We start from the raw sequence: 20,534 nt of genomic DNA on the forward strand, positions 1-20,534 counted from the left end.
GCTGCACTCTTAGTGACAGAGCCCCGATATCCGGAAACATTTCATATTTATGTCCACCTTTATCTCACAGAGGTTGTACTTACACTCGACAAAGTAGAATTGGATATTTGCTAGTGATGTGAGCAGGCCATCCACTGTCTTTGTCATGTTCTTTGGATGTGATAAACAATGTGTGTGCGTGAGTGTTGTTTCAGGCGTGTATCTACTGTACCAGACCTATCTGTCCAAGTCCCTTTAAAGGGACACTGTAATTTCTTCCCCCATCTAGTGGTGCAATTTTATTTTGCAAAGTCGAATGAATTTGCTCTCTAGCGCCTCGCGTTTTCAAATGTGCGTTGCAACTTGTTGAACTACGGCAGACGGTATGAATTTCAATTAATATGTCGATTTGAGCTAATAAATGACTTAATATATTACACAGTGTCCCTTTAAGGCAATTAACATTACCAGCAGGCTCGTCCACTGTTCGCAGTGAATAGGAGCGAAAAACCCGATGGCTGAACTGGGAAAAATTCTCCTATGGCCCCATTTCCACTTGGCGACCGACCACCTCATTGCCTTTCAGTGCCTAAGGTCCCGCTCCGAACAGCCGTCACACCAATGGCAGTGGACATAGTCATGATTGGCTATGATTGGTAATTTATACACTTAAAGCAATACTATGTAACATTTCTACCTTAAAATAACAGCCTGAAAAAAATTGTGCAGCTAGAATGAGTTTTAATATTACGATTGGCCTGTCTCCAATGCCCTTCGGGGGTCTGAGTTGGAAAAACTGCGCTATGTAACTTTGCTGGAGCGGCCCGGGAGCGGCCCGGGAGCTGAGCGGAAGTACTTCGACTTGCTTTCTGGCACACCTACCGCAAAAACAAATAGACCCCTCTCACGCTCCCAGGTACATTTGATTACTCTTACCTTCTCGGTCGACATAGCTTGCACCTTGCACGTGAAAGCAAAAGGGTGTTGTATTTACGACAGTGTAACCGTACATTACTTCCAAGCCTGTAGGGGGAGCTCCATAATGGGCTTTTTGAGAAGTTACATTGTATTGCTTTAAAATGATTCTGAAATAAAGCTGCAGTCTGCAACTCTTTTTCAAGCATAATGCCTGGAACTGTCCGGGGATTCTGAAAGTAGTACATTAAATACCCCAATACAAAAAAAAAAAAAAGAGTTCTCTAGGTCCCCTATATGTCCCGCTAGGTCCCTCCAAAGCCAGCAGGTTTGTTTACAAAATTGCAGACCGGACCGGTAAAAGGTAACCAATCAGGTTACGAGCTGGGCTCTGCTGCCTGTCAATCACCGATTGTGCACGCGCGATACAAGGTAGGCTCGTCCCCACGCTTATTTATCTACACTATTGAACTTCATTACGGGCTAGTCTACTTACTGTGTCTTCCATGATCGCAAATGACAGGTGAGTTGATGAATGAGGAGTCGTGTAAGCGCATCTGGCGTGCACGTAGACGTGCACGAGTTCTCATGTGTTTTGATGGGGCGGGACAGGAAGTTGAATAACTTTTTATTTTTCGGTTAAAAAATAAGCATTTCTTGCATTTTGCGACTACGGAGGTCACCGTTTTCAACTTCAAGCTTTCTGATAGATCATGTAAACTCTTAAAATGCCAAAAAGTAGGACTTTACGTATGACAACAACAAATCCTGCAGACTGCAGCTTTAACTAAATGATTAAACGAAAAGCATTATGACACAAAACAATACAGAACATTTAACCATGAGATGTACTGACAATTTCTTTTTAAGTGAAAATTTTTATGATGACCATGCGCCGAGTCGTGTATTGCAGCTCAGTTTCTTCTGGTCCAATCCTGTCACTGCTTAGTGTTTGGTTCTCCTTCTGGCTGAACCTCAGTTCAGCAGTCTGATCCGGAGCTAACTCGGAAGGAGAGGTTACTAGCACTTCACTTCCATGAAGGGGTCTTTACCACCCCTTCTCCCTAACTAATCTGCTTTTAGGATAATTCAGGAGAGAATTCAGATATATTTAGATCAGCTAAATTTTTGAAGTCATGTTAATATGATCTCTAAAACAATAAAGGCAAACCTTTACTGCTTTAGGATGATAACTGGCTGTTTGACATCTGACTGTCTGGCCTTGCTGTTAAATCCTGATAGTTTATCCTATGTCATATGGTCTGACTGTCTGATCTCAGTCCTGCTTCAGGTGGAAATCATAAAGTCTCAATTTGTAGAACATTTTTTGTTCCGACTGTTTTTCAATTAAAGGAGCAAATATTCTGAACGCTCTGCTTGTGTAAATCTTATTTCAGCAACAACTTGTATGAATGTCTTGTTTTAAACATTGTGTTCTTCCTGGATTTATTTTGGACATTTTATTGCTTCTTATCTCTTCACTGTGATTCTTGCATTGAAAAGCTGTTTTCAGTTTATCTAAGTACTTTGGTATCTCTCCCAATCATATGCATGTTAAAATAAATAGATGAGGTAATAATAATTGCTCTAGTACAAAACTAAACATCCATTATCATTGTAAACTCATCAACTAAATAACTATATGTAGTTCTGGTACTCTTAAAGTACAGGCCAATGATCACTCAGAGTCTGTAGATAAACGTATTGTTTGGACTGTCAGGGTTGAATGAGAGAAGAAGAAAGCAAGGTTGAGATGAGACAATCTTAGGGTGATAGTATTTTATGACAAAGAGAACAACCAATAAATTTAAATTGGGAACATTATGGAGCAGCTTGGAGTTTATCAGTCATCTGAAAAAGTGTTTGGAGCTTTTAATCTCTGTGATTCATTATTTACTGTGATGCTGCTCAGCTGATCTTTAGTTAGAAAGTTTGCTCTCAGGCCAAGCTTCCAACTCTGTTGATCTTTTTCTTTTTCTCTTATGTAGGTCTCTTATTAGTGACTTCAAAGTTGATGCTGAATAAAACTAATTAATTCCTGTCAATGAATTTTGGGATCAAATCCACAAAATGTCTTCCAAAGATATTTTCTGTCAAATCTTCTAAGCTTATCTAACCCTTTGTCCTCTCTGTCATGCCCACAATTATCATGGAAAATATGTTTAAACAAAGACATGAACCTTTTTTTAAAAATTATTTCTCTCTTTTTCTAATTTCTACGATTATCTATTCCCCTTAAATTTTTTCATCCTTATGTTTAGGTTAGACTCAAGCTCGTGCTAATGCTATCTTGATATTAGGCAATTTGGATCTTGCCAAATATGCTTATGACTAGGCTAGGCTACTGTTAGTGTTAATATTGATGTTAAACTATGTTAGCTTAAGAGGCTTCTGCTCTTAGGTTGGATTAAAAAAAAAAAAAAAAAAAAAAGCTAATTTGATGCTAGGTTAATTTAGCTTGTTGCTCTTGTGATTGTTAGTTTGGAGTTAGATTGATATTAGTTTTATTACTAATACCATAAATGCTATTTTATTGTTAATTTAGAGCTAGGTTAATGCTCAACCTGTTTTGATGTGACTCAAGCTAAAGGTGTTGCCCTAACTTTTGCCCTAACTAGATGCTTCCAATCGGATCTATTCACAATTACCTTTCACCATCCAAATGAGACAACAATGCACATCACAGCTCTGTAAATTCTAACCAATGAAGTATTAACACACCTCTAAGCACAAGATCTTATTAAGTCCTGGGACGCCCTATTGTGACATTCGATGGGAGCCAGGGGTCTGATGCCAAGAATTCTGGTGTGGGTTTGAGTGTGGAGGGGCTTATTGGGGATCCTGTTTTGGAGGGGGGTAAGTAATCATACTGAGGAATCCCCCCTACTTGGTGTGAGTACTGTTGGGCCCGACCTTGTTTGGCCCAATGGCCATAGCCCCCGCATTGATAGCATCAATCATTAATTCTTCGGGTGAGTTTGACCCTGTTGTGGTGGTTTCCTCTTCCCCTATTTCTGAATGGAGGTCTGCTCTGTCGAGCAGTGGGTTGGTGAGGGTATGGAGGTGGGTATGGGTATGGCCCATGAGAAGCAGGTGGGGGGTGTGATTGCATAGCAGGAGGAGGGGCCCGCTGAGATATTTGTTTAACATAAGCCTTGTTATGATTTACCTTTTCTCTTATTTCTTTCAATTGTGATTTTGCCACTTGTGCTTGCAGGGAAATTAATTCCTTCTTCTCTTGTTCCTGTTCTTCGATTTCATTATCAATGTATTGAGTGACATGGGCTGCCCATAATGCATATGTCAAGTTTGTTAATCCAACCACTTGTTTTAGCGTAGATTGCACAGAGGGAGTGATGCTTCCACAGCTCCTCTAAATAGCATCTCAATGGTTTCACTTACGGCTGGATCTTCACCAGTTCTATCCTGCCATAGCTCTCTTACCCGGAGTAAATAGGCTGCCCCTCTCTCATCTCCATTCGGTGGTAGTCGACACAGTTCAGCTGACCTCATGTGTACTATTCCAGCACATGCTTCTAGAAATGCCTTAATCCATGGTGCGCCCCCTTTATTTATGTCTGGTAACTGGGATTTAATCATTACAGTGTCCTGCGGGGAGAATGGATTATACGTGGTAGTAGTGTGACCATCACCTATAGTTGCCATTATCAATGGCATCTGATGATGACTGCGACAGATGTCTGTGCGAGAGTGAATATTACCATTATCTGGTTTCTGAGCAGGGACATAAACAATGTGTGTGCGTGAGTGTTGTTTCAGGCGTGTATCTACTGTACCAGATCTATCTGACCTAATAGAGACGCTTTATCTGACGAAGTTATTTTATCCCGCTACGTCATCTTAAAGTCTTGGACATACATTGCGTTTGTATGAGCAGAGTGTAAATGTACAAACTAGGTACATAGATTATTTAGTAAACTACAGAATATGAATACATAAAGTCTAAGAATAAAGCCAATTTATAACAGTAGGGTTAGTTTTTTTGTTTAATTTTTTCTGACTATAGGAAAGTTTTCAGCTTCACTAAAATTGTTTTGAGATGCTCTTGGGCCCAAAGGCAGGTTCTGTCATCAGACCATGCATGCTGCTAAAACTAAGCTTGCAATATCTGAACATAGAATATATGATATGATACCTAATTATGGGCATTATAACAAACTTGCTGTTGACTCACAAAAGCAAAATAAATGCAATAAATCAAAGTTGCCAATCATTGTCAGATTATAAATATTTAGTTAGCTTGCCCATGTCAGAAACCTGTCGCCTCAAAAAGAAAACTGCAAAAGACACATTTACGTTCATTTGAAATGCACTGAAATTGAGTTTTTAGATGACCAGTGATAGTAAATGAACACGTGGGAAAACTCATGTGGCATTTCTTATTTCTGTTTTCGTAAGAAGTAGATTAGAAATGCAATTTAAAAGGTCAAAAGATAAAATTATGCAGGAGTGGGTTATTGAGTCAAAGATGTCACCTTTTGACCTTTTTTGTTGATTATAGACATTTAAAGCTCATCCAGAACACTGCTGACTAAACCCTTGGTAACACCACTAAAGCTGAGCACATTATATCCACCCTTTAGTTACTGCACCTTTATTTTTGTTAAATTGCAGATTTTAGGTTGGTCTGGAAGATGGCATTGATGGTGCACAATAACAATAGAGGCCGGTGTCTACCGTACAAGACCGGGCCTTCACATTTATGTTTCACTCGGAATCCCAAGCTTTTTTGGAATTTCGATTGTTATATTTGTCTGGTTTTTTTTTTTTGATTATTTGCAAATAATTACACCCTGTTTTGAGTTTCTCAGACTATTTCTGGTTGCCTTCTCTGAACTAGAACTGTCAGGTAACAGGTAGCCACTCACTCAGATTTCTTATAGAGCAGTCTGACACAATGCGCTTTTCGAGTGGAGGAATTCTCTGAAATCTGTGATATCATTGGCTGGGCTCAGGAGCAGTTAATCCCTCTACACCTCTCTATGGAACTATGCTGTCACCTTCGTACGCAGAGCCATTTTCTCTCTACATATAAGGGATGAAAGGGCGACAAAAATTCTTGTAGAAAGGTCGAATCTTGCCTGGACACAGCCTGTATGGAAACAACAGAAGACAATTTACAGGATATCAGGGTAATGAATGATAAACAAATAGTTTTTAATCATGATACATACCTAAAGATATTAGGGTGACAAATCATCAGATGACTAAGATCAATGACCCACAACAATAATGTTGGGTGTGCCACGCTATCTGACCCTAATCCGTCATCTTGGAATAATTACAGATGCAATTCTATGAAAAAGATTATCACTGATAGTATCCTCCACTTCCATAGTATCAAGGGACTTTGGATTCGGTGACTGCTCAGTTTTGAATAGCTTTCCGAGAGACGGTATGTTTTCCATTGGGAGAAAAACACCCACTGAGCATTACAAAGAGGTTAAAGTGCAAAATCACTCTCAAGGAAGATGTCTGCCTCTGGCAGGGCTTGAGACACTGATATCTGTCTGATGCCATTTTTGTGCACAAGGATCACATATCTTCTGTGACGTCTCCTCTTCAGCTTGTCTGGATTTGAAGTGTTATTGTATGGGATTTGGAAATTAGCTGCATGAGCATAGTGTATAAATAGCTCTCAGGTTTGGCCATCAAACCGATAAAGAAAACACAGAAATCCCCGAGGTTGGTGCTTTTATACTTTCAGAGATATGTCGAAAGTAAAATGTTAACTCGTTATTTTTTTCATTTAGTTTACAAGTTATTCTCATTTCCATAGTCTTAACTGGCTTCTCAGAATGTGGAGGAGATATGTCCCCGCCACTCTAAATCTCGCCATCACAGGAGACATACCGCAGAACTCAGTTCTTTTTGTCTTAGGAAACAATAAAAGTTTTTAAATCGCTGAAGCCAGATGTGGTTTAACATCTATCAATGCTGTGATTGACAATGTTATGAAACAAAATAAACTCAGTCTTTTACAAGAAGGGTACTCTCCCAACACACCCACACACACACACACACATATGCAGTGGTGATTCCATCCCTTCAGAGAGCATTGCAGTTGTTCATTTCACATAGACTCTCCCTAAACATGGATTCTCAACTTGCTCTTATTTTAAGCCAAAACCATCAACTTCAACAGGAGCCTCCAACCTAAAATACGATAGGTGCATAAAAGACGGATAGAGACAGAAATATCTGGTTATTACCTGATCGTTAGATCACCGTTCTTTCTTTGCCTGGAAGTTACTTCACATCATTCCAAGAAGAATCCCTTCACAGAAAAAAAAAGCCCACATTCAAAGCACACAGAGTAAATAAGGTCAGCTTGCAATCCAGTGATTGTAAGGCCATAAAGCAATGGTAGGACCTTTGTCACCAAAGTAGATAAGGGAAGTTACTTAAGATTTGAAATTATATTAAATGCAGGTTAGGATGCTATGCAAGATATTGGTGCAAATTGTTGTTCCATTTTAGCTACAATATATTCATTACAATCAGGGCTTTAAATTAACACCAGCCAACCAGCCAAATGCTGGTGAAATTTAAGTTTGGCTGGTAGAAAAGACCAACTTACTAGCCATTTTGACCCATTAGTGAGTGTGTGTTTGGCTAGTGAGATTAACATCAACTAGCCATTTTGGCTGGTGATGAAAAAAGTTAATTTAGAGCCCTGATTACAATACTGATATCACCACTTGTCTGAACCTGACAATTCAGACTGTTGAGTATTCAGCTGATGATATAAGAAACCAAGGAAATGTTGTGGTTGACAGTAAAAATGGACTGGCACATTTTGCAATCTGGTTACAATGGCCAAAGGTGCAATAGGAAGTAAACGTTGAACTGCAACCACATATTCAAATCAAGGCCAGGAGGGAAATTTGTAGAAATGAGGTACAGAACTTCTTCGAAATCTCTTTGGAGGACAGCGATCGCTGCACTGACAGATAAGATAATGCATCCTTTGCCAATCCCCCGCGCAAGACCGGGGCTTTAAAGGGAGTGCTTTGCACTGCCAGCTTTATTCCCTCCAACACCTCCTGTGGCTTGTCTACTCTCAGTTCAGCCGACATGTCTGTGGACTTCTCTAAGAACGCAAAGGAGAGGCCGGAGCCTTTCAAGGCAGAAGTCAAAGGTTCGTAGAGTTTGTTTTAATTTATTTTCTTTCATGTAACTTCTGCTCATACTATCTGTTGTTAGCAAATGCGTTGCCTTAATGCAGTGTTTCTCAATTCCGGTCCTCGGGACTCACTGCCCTTCACATTTTCAATGTTTCTCTCCTCAAGCACACCTAATTCAAATGATCAACTCGTCATCAAGCTCTGCAGTGGCCTGATCAGGAGCCATTCATTTGAATCAGGTGTACTGGAGGAGCGAACATATGGAGGTAGATTTGTTTCTTTATTATTCAATCAAAAAAAAGGTTGCTTCAATCAAAAAATATATTTTCAATCAAAAAAACCCGTTTCAATCAAAGAAAAAAAGTGTTTGAATGCAAAAATATATTTGAGACTCAAAAAAATGCATTTGAACACTATTTTTTTTTGCTTGAAAATGTTTTTTTTGATAGAAGTGAAGGTTTTTTTGTTTGAAGCAACTTTTTTGATTGAAGTATTGTTGTTTTGTGTTTGGGCCATATTATGGGTAGGACATTTGTGTCTTTATAATTCAATCAAAAAAGAAGTTGCTTCAAACAAACAAAAAATATTTTCAATAAAAAAATCACTTCAATCAAAAAATAAACCTTTTCAATCATAGAAAAAATGTTTTTGAATGCAAAAAAATATTTGAGACTCGAAAAATTGCACTTGAACACTTTTTTTTTGATTGAAAATGTTTTCTTTGATTGAAGTAATCTTTTTTGTGTTTGGACCATGTTATGGGTAGGACATTTGTGTCTTAATTATTCAATCCCAAAAAAGTTGCTTCAATCAAAAAAAAAACATTTTCAATCAAAAAAAAATATTTTCAATCAAAGAAAAAACTGTTTAAATGCAAAAAAAAAAAAAATCATTTGAAGTGTTTTTTTTTTTGATTGAACTTTCTTTTTTTTTGAATGAAGTGAAAAAAGTTTTGAAGTCGTTTTTTTTTTAAATCATTTTGACACAAACGTACCGCAGTGGGCGGGTGCTTCCCCATTGGTCAGACATGTTTGAGTGACAAGTGTCTACACCAACGACGTCTTTCTGACAAGCAAGTCATGGTCGCCACTCGCCAGCGAGCCAGGAAGCAGTGGTCAGGCAGTGGTGGAGTTGTTGTTAAGTAGATAAAACCGTATTAAAATGATTGGTGTCACGTTATTAGCCTACTCTGTTTGATATTTCGATTAAACATACAGCTTGCTAACTTAGCTCACGTTGACTAATTTGTGTGATTGTGTTAGATATCTGACGCCTCATATTGTCAGGCAGGCTAGCAGGGTGCGCTAACGGCTAATTGAATTGTTTATTTCACTTAAGTAACGTTACAGAGGCTTGCTATGTGCTAGTGCTATATTGTGTTATAATACGTAACGTCATTAGTGGTCAAACAACAGTCCACAGGCCAACTGTTGCCCACAGCGCTGCCTGTTTAGCAGCAACAGGTCATGCAGAGCCTGAGTCTATCTTCTCACACAGCCCACAGGATTACACGACGCTGAAGTTGGCATCCGATTCGCCAGCCTCCGATTCGCGCATTAAAGGGGTGGGCATAAAGGGCCATTTCACTGCTTTTTTGCATTTTGATCGACCAAAACAAGGTCCTATATGGAAGCTACAAAAGTTACACTGCTCAAATCTGGATGGAATTATTCTAAAGAGGCTATAGATTCATTAAAATCTTGTTTGGGATTTGTGAAACCTTTTTCTGATTTGTAAAAATACAGAACAGGGCCATTTCACTTCTTTTTTGTTATTCTGATCACCCTGAACTGGGTCCTGTATGGAAACTACATTACTTAGACAGCTCAAATCTTGATATAATTATTCTAAAGAGGCTATAGATTCATTAAAACCTTGTTTGGGATTTGTGAAACCTTTTTCTGATTTGTGAAAATACAGAACAGGGCCATTTCACTGCTTTTTTGTTATTCTGATCACCCTGAACTGGGTCCTGTATGGAAACTACATTACTTAGACTGCTCAAATCTTGATATAATTATTCTAAAGAGGCTATAGATTCATTAAAACCTTGTTTGGGATTTGTGAAACCTTTTTCTGATTTGTGAAAATACAGAACAGGGCCATTTCACTGCTTTTTTTGCATTTTGATCGACCAAAACAAGGTCCTGTATGGAAACTACAAAAGTTACACTGATCAAATCTGGATGGAATTATTCTAAAGAGGTTGTAGATTCATTAAAATCTTGTTTGGGATTTGTGAAACCTTTTTCTGATTTGTGAAAATACAGAACAGGGCCATTTCACTGCTTTTTTGTTATTCTGATCACCCTGAACTGGGTCCTGTATGGAAACTACATTACTTAGACAGCTCAAATCTGGATAGAATTATTCTAAAGAGGGTACAGAGTCTTTAAAACACATTTTATTATTTGTGAAAACTTTATTTGGTCATTGAAAATTCAAAAAGTTCCTCTGAGCTTTCTTTCTTCTTTTCATTTGGACCATCCAAAACCAGAACCTGTATGAAAAATGATTAAATATGGGTTTAATCATTGATCACATGATATAAATGATATCAAACACACTTTAGAATTTGTGAAACCTTTCTTTGTCCCAAAATTCACTGGAGTCCTCGCCTCTCCATGTTCATTTTAATTTCCATGAGGATCTCCTGTCTTTCACTACATAGGAAAAAGAAAAAGTTCATGCATTTTACGTCACTAACTACTTACAAGAGTCTTCTTTACTTGTTGACTTTATTATCATGTTCTTTTATCTAGAAACAATGACTTCTCTCACCTTTCTTCCATCTGCCCGTGGTCAACCTCTGCCACCGATTCAATCCGTTTCATTTTTCTGACTACTTCCAGAGCCTTTATTGTTGCCTGCATCAGACATCCCATAGTCCAACCATTAATATGCCCTATTCTGTATTGGATGCTTTGATGAAATCTGCATCACACATTTATTGCTGTCATCTCATGAATCTTTCCACTAACATGTGCTATCATTTCAGACCCTGCTTGTCTTCTCCTGCTCCCATCATAGTCATCTTACCTCCCATCTGAGTGCAGACAGGACCTTCTTCATCCCATTATTAACACTATCTTAGATGTCTGTAAAACAACTGTTCAACATTGTCTTTGCCTTGCAGCCCTTTAGCCTATTTGTGAATGTGATAACCTGCCATTGTAATAATGAGATTAAAAACTGTCTATTTGGCTAAAGTTTGTTTCCAGTTGCCATTTTACAAGACACGTCAAGAAAATAAAAATTAATTTTATTTGACATATTTAATGTAAAATAATGGGTGGTTAAGACCAACAGTAATCATTAGGTTGTGCTTACATGATTTAGAATACTGTACATGGACATATGTATCTGTTAGGATGGCCATGTAGCAGCTGGATACGCAAGGTAGGAGGCTTGAGGCAGAGGTAGTGATGAACCAACCGGGTGTTTTATTCACCAACATTTACATCAATCATACACTTTAACATGGACACATACTGCGGACCAGGAGCACTGTGGTCCTAGCAGCATTCGTAGTAACAGGACCAACTCTCTCACGTGGTCCAACTGGCAGCCTTATATCCTACTCTGGCTCCACCAACCAAACCCGTAGGGGATTCTGCTCCTCCCATTACACATCCCCATAACAACAACACACAAAAACCTTAAAATACATTTACCCTCTATTATAAAATCAATCAATTCCTAGCATGTCTAAACAAAAGTACCAAATCTACCAAAGACTTCCCCTAACTGATTCTGGTGCACTCCCCCCTACACTAATCAGCACATGGTACGACCCGGAACCTTCAAACGCTGCAGACTGAATGTAGGGACTCTTTTGACTGAGCACCCTGGAGAGGAGACATAGGTGAATGACTTTACACACAAATTTCAGAATTCACAATTCCAAACAGCATAGTCACCTCACAGTTTATCACATCCTTTAGCTACACGTATCCTTATCACAGAGCATTTCAGGCTACTAACTGACTGGATGTTTCCCTTTACAGGCCTGGTCCCCCCTCACTCCCCGCTGAGGGCAACACAGGACCTGCACACCCACCTGTTGTTAATATACACATTCAATAAAACATTTGACAATTTATTTATGCCACATTATTAAAAATACTACTCATGTGACCTCAAAGACCAAAAGTCAGTAATGAAGATTACCTTCATTACAGTAGCCCATTTTCCCATTGTAATTTATTTTACTCTACTCTGGAGCCACAACAACACTACACATTTTTAACTGACCAAACTACACACTGTTCTATCTATATTACAACAACTTAACAAGAAGTTTATTTCTCACTGGCAACCACTTGGAGATATGAAGAAATAGTTTAACCCAAAAGACATCTTCAACATTCCAGAAAGACAAATCTTGATTAAGTAAATGTATTTCAACCTTACATTCACAAATTGTCTGGTATAGGGTGAACTCTAACAGCAAAATGTAATGTTTAATATCCAATTCATCAGTGCACATAACACATAATGGCAAAATACTACAGGTTTGATAGACGATATAATCAGGAAGTTGTGGTACAGTATCTAAGATAGTGTTAATAATGGGATGAAGAAGGTCCTGTCTGCACTCAGATGGGAGGTAAGATGACTATGATGGGAGCAGGAGAAGACAAGCAGGGTCTGAAATGATAGCACATGTTAGTGGAAAGATTCATGAGATGACAGCAATAAATGTGTGATGCAGATTTCATCAAAGCATCCAATACAGAATAGGGCATATTAATGGTTGGACTATGGGATGTCTGATGCAGGCAACAATAAAGGCTCTGGAAGTAGTCAGAAAAATGAAACGGATTGAATCGGTGGCAGAGGTTGACCACGGGCAGATGGAAGAAAGGTGAGAGAAGTCATTGTTTCTAGATAAAAGAACATGATAATAAAGTCAACAAGTAAAGAAGACTCTTGTAAGTAGTTAGTGACGTAAAATGCATGAACTTTTTCTTTTTCCTATGTAGTGAAAGACAGGAGATCCTCATGGAAATTAAAATGAACATGGAGAGGCGAGGACTCCAGTGAATTTTGGGACAAAGAAAGGTTTCACAAATTCTAAAGTGTGTTTGATATCATTTATATCATGTGATCAATGATTAAACCCATATTTAATCATTTTTCATACAGGTTCTGGTTTTGGATGGTCCAAATGAAAAGAAGAAAGAAAGCTCAGAGGAACTTTTTGAATTTTCAATGACCAAATAAAGTTTTCACAAATAATAAAATGTGTTTTAAAGACTCTGTACCCTCTTTAGAATAATTCTATCCAGATTTGAGCTGTCTAAGTAATGTAGTTTCCATACAGGACCCAGTTCAGGGTGATCAGAATAACAAAAAAGCAGTGAAATGGCCCTGTTCTGTATTTTCACAAATCAGAAAAAGGTTTCACAAATCCCAAACAAGATTTTAATGAATCTACAACCTCTTTAGAATAATTCCATCCAGATTTGATCAGTGTAACTTTTGTAGTTTCCATACAGGACCTTGTTTTGGTCGATCAAAATGCAAAAAAAGCAGTGAAATGGCCCTGTTCTGTATTTTCACAAATCAGAAAAAGGTTTCACAAATCCCAAACAAGGTTTTAATGAATCTATAGCCTCTTTAGAATAATTATATCAAGATTTGAGCAGTCTAAGTAATGTAGTTTCCATACAGGACCCAGTTCAGGGTGATCAGAATAACAAAAAAGCAGTGAAATGGCCCTGTTCTGTATTTTCACAAATCAGAAAAAGGTTTCACAAATCCCAAACAAGGTTTTAATGAATCTATAGCCTCTTTAGAATAATTATATCAAGATTTGAGCTGTCTAAGTAATGTAGTTTCCATACAGGACCCAGTTCAGGGTGATCAGAATAACAAAAAAGAAGTGAAATGGCCCTGTTCTGTATTTTTACAAATCAGAAAAAGGTTTCACAAATCCCAAACAAGATTTTAATGAATCTATAGCCTCTTTAGAATAATTCCATCCAGATTTGAGCAGTGTAACTTTTGTAGCTTCCATATAGGACCTTGTTTTGGTCGATCAAAATGCAAAAAAGCAGTGAAATGGCCCTTTATGCCCACCCCTTTAATGCGCGAATCGGAGGCTGGCGAATCGGATGCCAACTTCAGCGTCGTGTAATCCTGTGGGCTGTGTGAGAAGATAGACTCAGGCTCTGCATGACCTGTTGCTGCTAAACAGGCAGCGCTGTGGGCAACAGTTGGCCTGTGGACTGTTGTTTGACCACTAATGACGTTACGTATTATAACACAATATAGCACTAGCACATAGCAAGCCTCTGTAACGTTACTTAAGTGAAATAAACAATTCAATTAGCCGTTAGCGCACCCTGCTAGCCTGCCTGACAATATGAGGCGTCAGATATCTAACACAATCACACAAATTAGTCAACGTGAGCTAAGTTAGCAAGCTGTATGTTTAATCGAAATATCAAACAGAGTAGGCTAATAACGTGACACCAATCATTTTAATACGGTTTTATCTACTTAACAACAACTCCACCACTGCCTGACCACTGCTTCCTGGCTCGCTGGCGAGTGGCGACCATGACTTGCTTGTCAGAAAGACGTCGTTGGTGTAGACACTTGTCACTCAAACATGTCTGACCAATGGGGAAGCACCCGCCCACTGCGGTACGTTTGTGTCAAAATGATTTAAAAAAAAAACGACTTCAAAACTTTTTTCACTTCATTCAAAAAAAAAGAAAGTTCAATCAAAAAAAAAAACACTTCAAATGATTTTTTTTTTTTTTGCATTTAAACAGTTTTTTCTTTGATTGAAAATATTTTTTTTTGATTGAAAATGTTTTTTTTTTGATTGAAGCAACTTTTTTGGGATTGAATAATTAAGACACAAATGTCCTACCCATAACATGGTCCAAACACAAAAAAGATTACTTCAATCAAAGAAAACATTTTCAATCAAAAAAAAAGTGTTCAAGTGCAATTTTTCGAGTCTCAAATATTTTTTTGCATTCAAAAACATTTTTTCTATGATTGAAAAGGTTTATTTTTTGATTGAAGTGATTTTTTTATTGAAAATATTTTTTGTTTGTTTGAAGCAACTTCTTTTTTGATTGAATTATAAAGACACAAATGTCCTACCCATAATATGGCCCAAACACAAAACAACAATACTTCAATCAAAAAAGTTGCTTCAAACAAAAAAACCTTCACTTCTATCAAAAAAAACATTTTCAAGCAAAAAAAAATAGTGTTCAAATGCATTTTTTTGAGTCTCAAATATATTTTTGCATTCAAACACTTTTTTTCTTTGATTGAAACGGGTTTTTTTGATTGAAAATATATTTTTTGATTGAAGCAACCTTTTTTTTGATTGAATAATAAAGAAACAAATCTACCTCCATACGAACACTGCCTTAATGCATAACCTTAATCGCTAAAAGTTGTGTGCTTTCGCTTTGAATAGGGAGCATTCCCAGATGGCTGCAGGGCACGCTGCTGCGCAACGGTCCGGGCATCTTCTCTTTGGGGGAGACAAGCTATGACCACTGGTTTGACGGAATGTCAATCATGAATAGCTTCGCTTTCAAAGATGGTTTGTCGTGCACTTTCTTTGCTAAATGTCTTTTTTAAAATTTTTTTAAACAACAACAATCTGCTTGTTGCGTATTGATCTGTGCTATGTTCATGTAGAAAAATAAGAGCCTCTTCCTTCGTTTTTTTCCTGCAGGTGAGGTGACCCACCGAAGCAGATTCCTCAGAAGTGACTCATACAACTCTAATATGGCTGCAAACAGAATAGTTGTGTCTGAAATGGGGACAATGGCCTATCCAGACCCAAGCAAGAACTTCATTGTCAAGTAAGTATGATCTGTTTTTACCAAAATCCGTACTTATTTCTTTCTTCATTTATTCACGTGTCTTAGAATATCTGGAGTTGTCTTCATTTAGCTTTTTTTTTTTTTTTTAATTTGGATGTTTTGTGTGCATCTGCATTTGTACACATCTGCTTAAAGAAAAGCAGTGTTATAGTTTAGTGTAATGAGAACTTCCTTTTGAATCAGTAATGTAAGTCTTTTCTGTTGGAGCTTCCTCCCTCCATCTGTGTTGTTTTCTGTCCAGCTTCTCGAAGAGAATTCAGTAACCCACAAACGAGACCCTCGCAAAAAGTGCTTTTTAATAAACTGATTTCTTTTTCAAAATCCTCTTACTTTTCAGGGCAATTACTTTTCTGAACCACACTGTACCGGATTTTACTGACAATGGTGCAAGCAATTTCGTGAAATATGGAAACGACTACTATGCCGTCTCTGAGACCAACTACATCCGCAAGATTAACCCCGTTACCCTGGAAACAGAAGACAAAGTAACAACTTGAGCTTTCCTTGGTCACTGTTTACACAAAACCTTTGGAAGCATTTGTTTCAGGGCTCACCCTTTTTTTTTATTTTTCTCTTTCCCCTGCACTGTATCACCCAGGTGGACTACATGAAGTATCTGCCTGTAAACTTAGCTACATCCCATCCACACTACGACAAGGAGGGCAACGCCTACAACATTGGAACTTCAATAGCAGAGAAGGGCAAGACGAAATACATGCTGTTCAAAGTCCCTGCTGTTTCAGAGAAAGGCAAGTTATGTAATTGTCGTGGTCTTCTCAGCTGACATCTCAGTATCCTCATTTCCTCTCTTGTCACCTTTTGTACAAGATAATGAAAGGCATTTCAGGACAACAAACAAACCAACAGCCATGGCAAGAATGCACTTGCAGTTATTGGTGGCTCCTTTGAGTTTGAATGCATTGCAGCCCTCTCTTCTCATTGATGTTTATATTCCCCAGATTCTCAAATCAGATTTAAACAAACTGAAGAAATGCAAATGTATTTAGAAGGCTCGTTCTCGAAACCAAAAAGATGGTGAACATAAAAGCCAAAAGCTGCCTCGCTTTGCTTAGTTTCGGTCCTGGGAACATTGAATAAACCTGCTCGAGATAACCCGCAATTCTGGATGCTGCGTACCTCACAAGGATTTATTCAGACACAACACTGATGTTGCTTAGTAATGAGGTACTAAGATTTTAAAATGCATCACTTGACCCACAGGATGAAAATACAGTTACTGGTGTGATATGCTCCCCTTTTACAGTATCAGTAAGGGCCGTGTCAGCAGAGTTCTGGATGAGCTGCAAGTGTCTATAGTCAACATAAAGCTCAATTGATGACATCTTTAACTCAGTCATGCATTCATGTTTGAACGTATCTTTTCACCTCTGTTAAGTAGCATTTTTAATCTACCTCTGAATTCTGAATGTGGGTGGGTGTGGTCCAAATCTGTCACCCTTTATAAACGTGTAGCTCATTATGATCCAAAAAAAAAATACAATGGAGGCCCCAAACTGTTGAGCTGCTGAAATCCTATATCAAGCAAGGATGGGAACACATTTCACTTTCAAAACTACAGCAGTTTGTCTCCTTGGTTCCCAACAACATTTTACTGTCTCCTCTCAGACAAAGGAAAGAATGTCCCTGCACTGAAGAATGTGGAGGTGATCTGCACGGTTCCCTGCAGATCCCTGCTCACGCCCAGCTACTACCACAGCTTCAGCATGACAGACAACTATATCATCTTCGTCGAGCAGCCTTTCAAACTGGACATCCTTAAGATGGCCACTGCCTACATGAGGGGAGTGAACTGGGCAAGCTGCATGAAGTTCTGCCCTGATGAAAATGTAAGTAGTCACTGCACTTTTGTTTGTTATAAGACGTTTGTTTTTAATCTTACTAAAGTCAATCTGTCCGTGTTAAGGACAGTAGAGAGCCTGGTGGGATTCGGCTGACTCTGTATCTAAATAACTGTGTACTGTCTCTCTGAATGTTCTGTTTTTCATTAGACTCTGATCCACCTGATAGACAGAAAGACTGGCAAAGAGATGGAGATAAAGTACCACACTGGAGCAATGGTCATCTATCATCACGTGAATGCTTTTGAGGACGACGGTCACGTGGTCTTTGACGTCATTGCCTACAATGACAACAGCCTTTATGACATGTTCTACCTGAGCAAGCTGAAGGAAGGTGCTGGCTTCCATGACGAAGGCTACTCCAAACCAAGTTACAGAAGATTTGCGCTTCCCATCCGCTGCGACAAGGTGGGATTTTCAAAAAAGAAAACGACTCGAGCTTCATTTAAAGAAGACACTCTTGTTCACTTTGACTATCGGGTTTTGCAGAGCATTGCAGTTGGGGAGGACCTGGTGAAACTCAAGTACACAACAGCCAGTGCTGTTAAGGAGAAAGAGGGCAAGCTCACGTGCCAGGCAGAGACGCTCCTTGAAGGTAAAACCAATGCCAGTTAAACAGAAGCTATTCTTTTTTTTGTTTCTTTTTGTTTTACTATTATTATAACAAACACTGTGATTTTCTTTCCCTCAGGTATTGAGTTACCCAGAATCAATTATGAGTTCAATGGCAAGAAGCACCAGTTTGTCTATGGAAACATTGTGGAGGAATCTGTGCTGTCAAAAGAGGTGACTTGCCCTATTATTACAGAATAGATTGGAACATCCCTCTTTAGAATTGCTTACAGCAAAATAAGTGCGAGGAGAGTCGCATTTTCTTTAAGAACAAAGCTATTAAATGCAGGGATTTTGGGAAACAGATTTTTTCCTGACTACACTGTTCCACAGATGTAGGAAGCAAATTGCTTTACTGAGAATTGCCGGTTGGTGACAGTGTAGTTAAAACTTGTTGAAGTCTAAATGACCTATTGTCCCAACATTGACTTAGTTGTTTGTGACTGCAGTGGGTTTGCTTGGCTTCGGGAACAATGAAAATTACACATCAAAGTACAGGACTACAAAACTCTGCCAACAACCACAGGCAGAGGAAAGTACAAAATGAGATATCTGGGTTTAGGCAGCTACACACTGTGTTAATCCCCTCTAGATTTAAGATTCTGAGAACAGAGAAATGGCTCTCTAGCTTTCCCTTGGATTTGAATGGTATTCCATTGGGGTTTTTCCAATTCTGTGGAGAAAACGATCAAAACAAAAGAGGAAGAAATTGCTTTGAGTAAATGTTATGATGAATTCAAAATGCGGCTGTAAATGAATTAAAATAATGAGTTCTCAGAAGATAAGTAAGAGTTAAAAGCAACATAACAGATATTTAATGTTGATATAGTGTATATATATATATATATATATATATATATATATATATATATATATATATATATAAATTGCTTGCCTGTTGTATTGGACTGAGATGGATATCTTTGATTTCTTGGCATTTCAACGCCATAAAAAAGATCAGTCAACAAAAGTCTGCCTTGCGCAAAGGGCTTCCATTTCTTTTTCTAAAGTCATGTCCGTTATGTCATGTGATCCGAAATAAACAACAGTCTATTTTGGGGAATTTAGAAGAACGGTGCATGTTGTGTAAAATGAAATGTGGGACTTTAAACCAGGCCAACGTGAACTCAGACACTGCAAGCGGCTTCTTTTTTCGGTCACAGATAAACTCATTTAGATAGGCTGTGCATCTGCGATATACTTATCTGTAAATCTTTGAACTGTTACAGACAGCTGCTTTCTGAGCTGTATCACTGCCCGTCAGATAAAGTTTGCGCAGGGTCAGCAAAAAATACATTTTAATCACTTGTCGCAACCTCTTCATTTACTTTAGGTTGCAAAGTTCGACACGGAGACTAAGAAAATTGTTTGCTGGAGTGAAGACAACTGCTTACCGTCAGAACCAGTTTTTGTCCCCCGACCGAATGGAGAGTCAGAGGATGATGGTGAGACTACTATGTGATTGCAGATATGTGTGTCCATAATCAAGACTTAGTTGTGACATATTGTAATGCAAGTTCCAGCTCAAAAGAGGCAGAATCCAGTTATGGTTGTATAGATTGTGTTTTTTTTGTTTTTTTTAAGTTTCAAGACTGTTTTAAATTTAGAGTTCTGACACGACAACTGCTTTCAATTTGTAGGAGTGGTTTTATCATCAGTCATCAACTCCAACCCGGGCCAGTCTGGTTTCATCCTGATACTTGATGGCAAAACGTTCAAGGAAGTAGCTCGTGCTTATGTGCACACCGACCTCCAAAAGGATATGCACGGACTTTTTGTCCCACAAGTGAATTAATCAGTTTGTATATGTGCTCAACAAATGCCTCTGGACCCAATTAGTATTGCCAAGTGTAAGTGTTCCCATGATCTGCTGTCATGGGTCCCGCCTGACCTGTTTTCCCACTGACTTTATCACTTCCCCTCCAACTCTGCTCACATGTTTACATTGTGCCAATTAGCTTGTTCAGTATTTATACTCCAAATATGGCAGATTGTGTGCGTGCTTTGTTGCATTACTTATGAGCATTTTTTTTTTCTTTTATCAGACTTGCTTGTATGGTTTACTTTTGCGTTGTGAAACTGAACTCGGACATGTTTGCCAACAAAAATGCTCCATTATTGCTCTTTTTAGTACACGTATGTATATAGTACTGTTG

General features: G+C 38.4%; 1 protein-coding gene and 1 long non-coding RNA gene across 3 annotated transcripts; both read left to right on the forward strand.

Moving 5' to 3' along the window:
• Positions 1-7,992: 7,992 nt before the first annotated feature.
• Positions 7,993-20,484, forward strand: bco1 (beta-carotene oxygenase 1). 2 transcript variants are annotated; one of them, XM_075452361.1, is made up of 11 exons: positions 7,993-8,056; positions 15,493-15,621; positions 15,757-15,886; positions 16,245-16,392; positions 16,506-16,665; positions 17,534-17,754; positions 17,917-18,174; positions 18,256-18,361; positions 18,458-18,552; positions 19,712-19,823; positions 20,019-20,484. In XM_075452361.1, exons 1-11 carry the CDS (start codon positions 7,993-7,995, stop codon positions 20,171-20,173), a joined length of 1,578 nt encoding a protein of 525 aa, XP_075308476.1. In that variant the 3' UTR covers positions 20,174-20,484. The 2 variants fall into 2 exon arrangements, with proteins under 2 accessions (XP_075308476.1, XP_075308477.1); XM_075452362.1 differs by having other exon boundaries at positions 16,506-16,656.
• On the forward strand, positions 10,439-13,097 carry LOC142369877 (uncharacterized). The gene is made up of 3 exons (XR_012767728.1): positions 10,439-12,651; positions 12,824-12,909; positions 13,028-13,097. It is a non-coding gene; the product is annotated as an uncharacterized LOC142369877 (long non-coding RNA).
• Positions 20,485-20,534: the final 50 nt, after the last annotated feature.

This window comes from Odontesthes bonariensis, chromosome 20 (genome assembly GCF_027942865.1).
Source record: "Odontesthes bonariensis isolate fOdoBon6 chromosome 20, fOdoBon6.hap1, whole genome shotgun sequence".
Classification (NCBI taxonomy): domain Eukaryota; kingdom Metazoa; phylum Chordata; class Actinopteri; order Atheriniformes; family Atherinopsidae; genus Odontesthes; species Odontesthes bonariensis.

What these genes read in the sequence shown, in the direction of transcription:
- bco1 (XM_075452361.1), top strand. Translation starts at nt 7,993, where the DNA reads ATGTCTGTGGACTTCTCTAAGAACGCAAAGGAGAGGCCGGAGCCTTTC. An exon ending in TTCCCATCCGCTGCGACAAG is followed by an intron (nt 18,175 to 18,255) that starts GTGGGATTTTCA and finishes CGGGTTTTGCAG; the next exon opens with AGCATTGCAGTTGGGGAGGA. An exon ending in GGCAGAGACGCTCCTTGAAG is followed by an intron (nt 18,362 to 18,457) that starts GTAAAACCAATG and finishes TCTTTCCCTCAG; the next exon opens with GTATTGAGTTACCCAGAATC.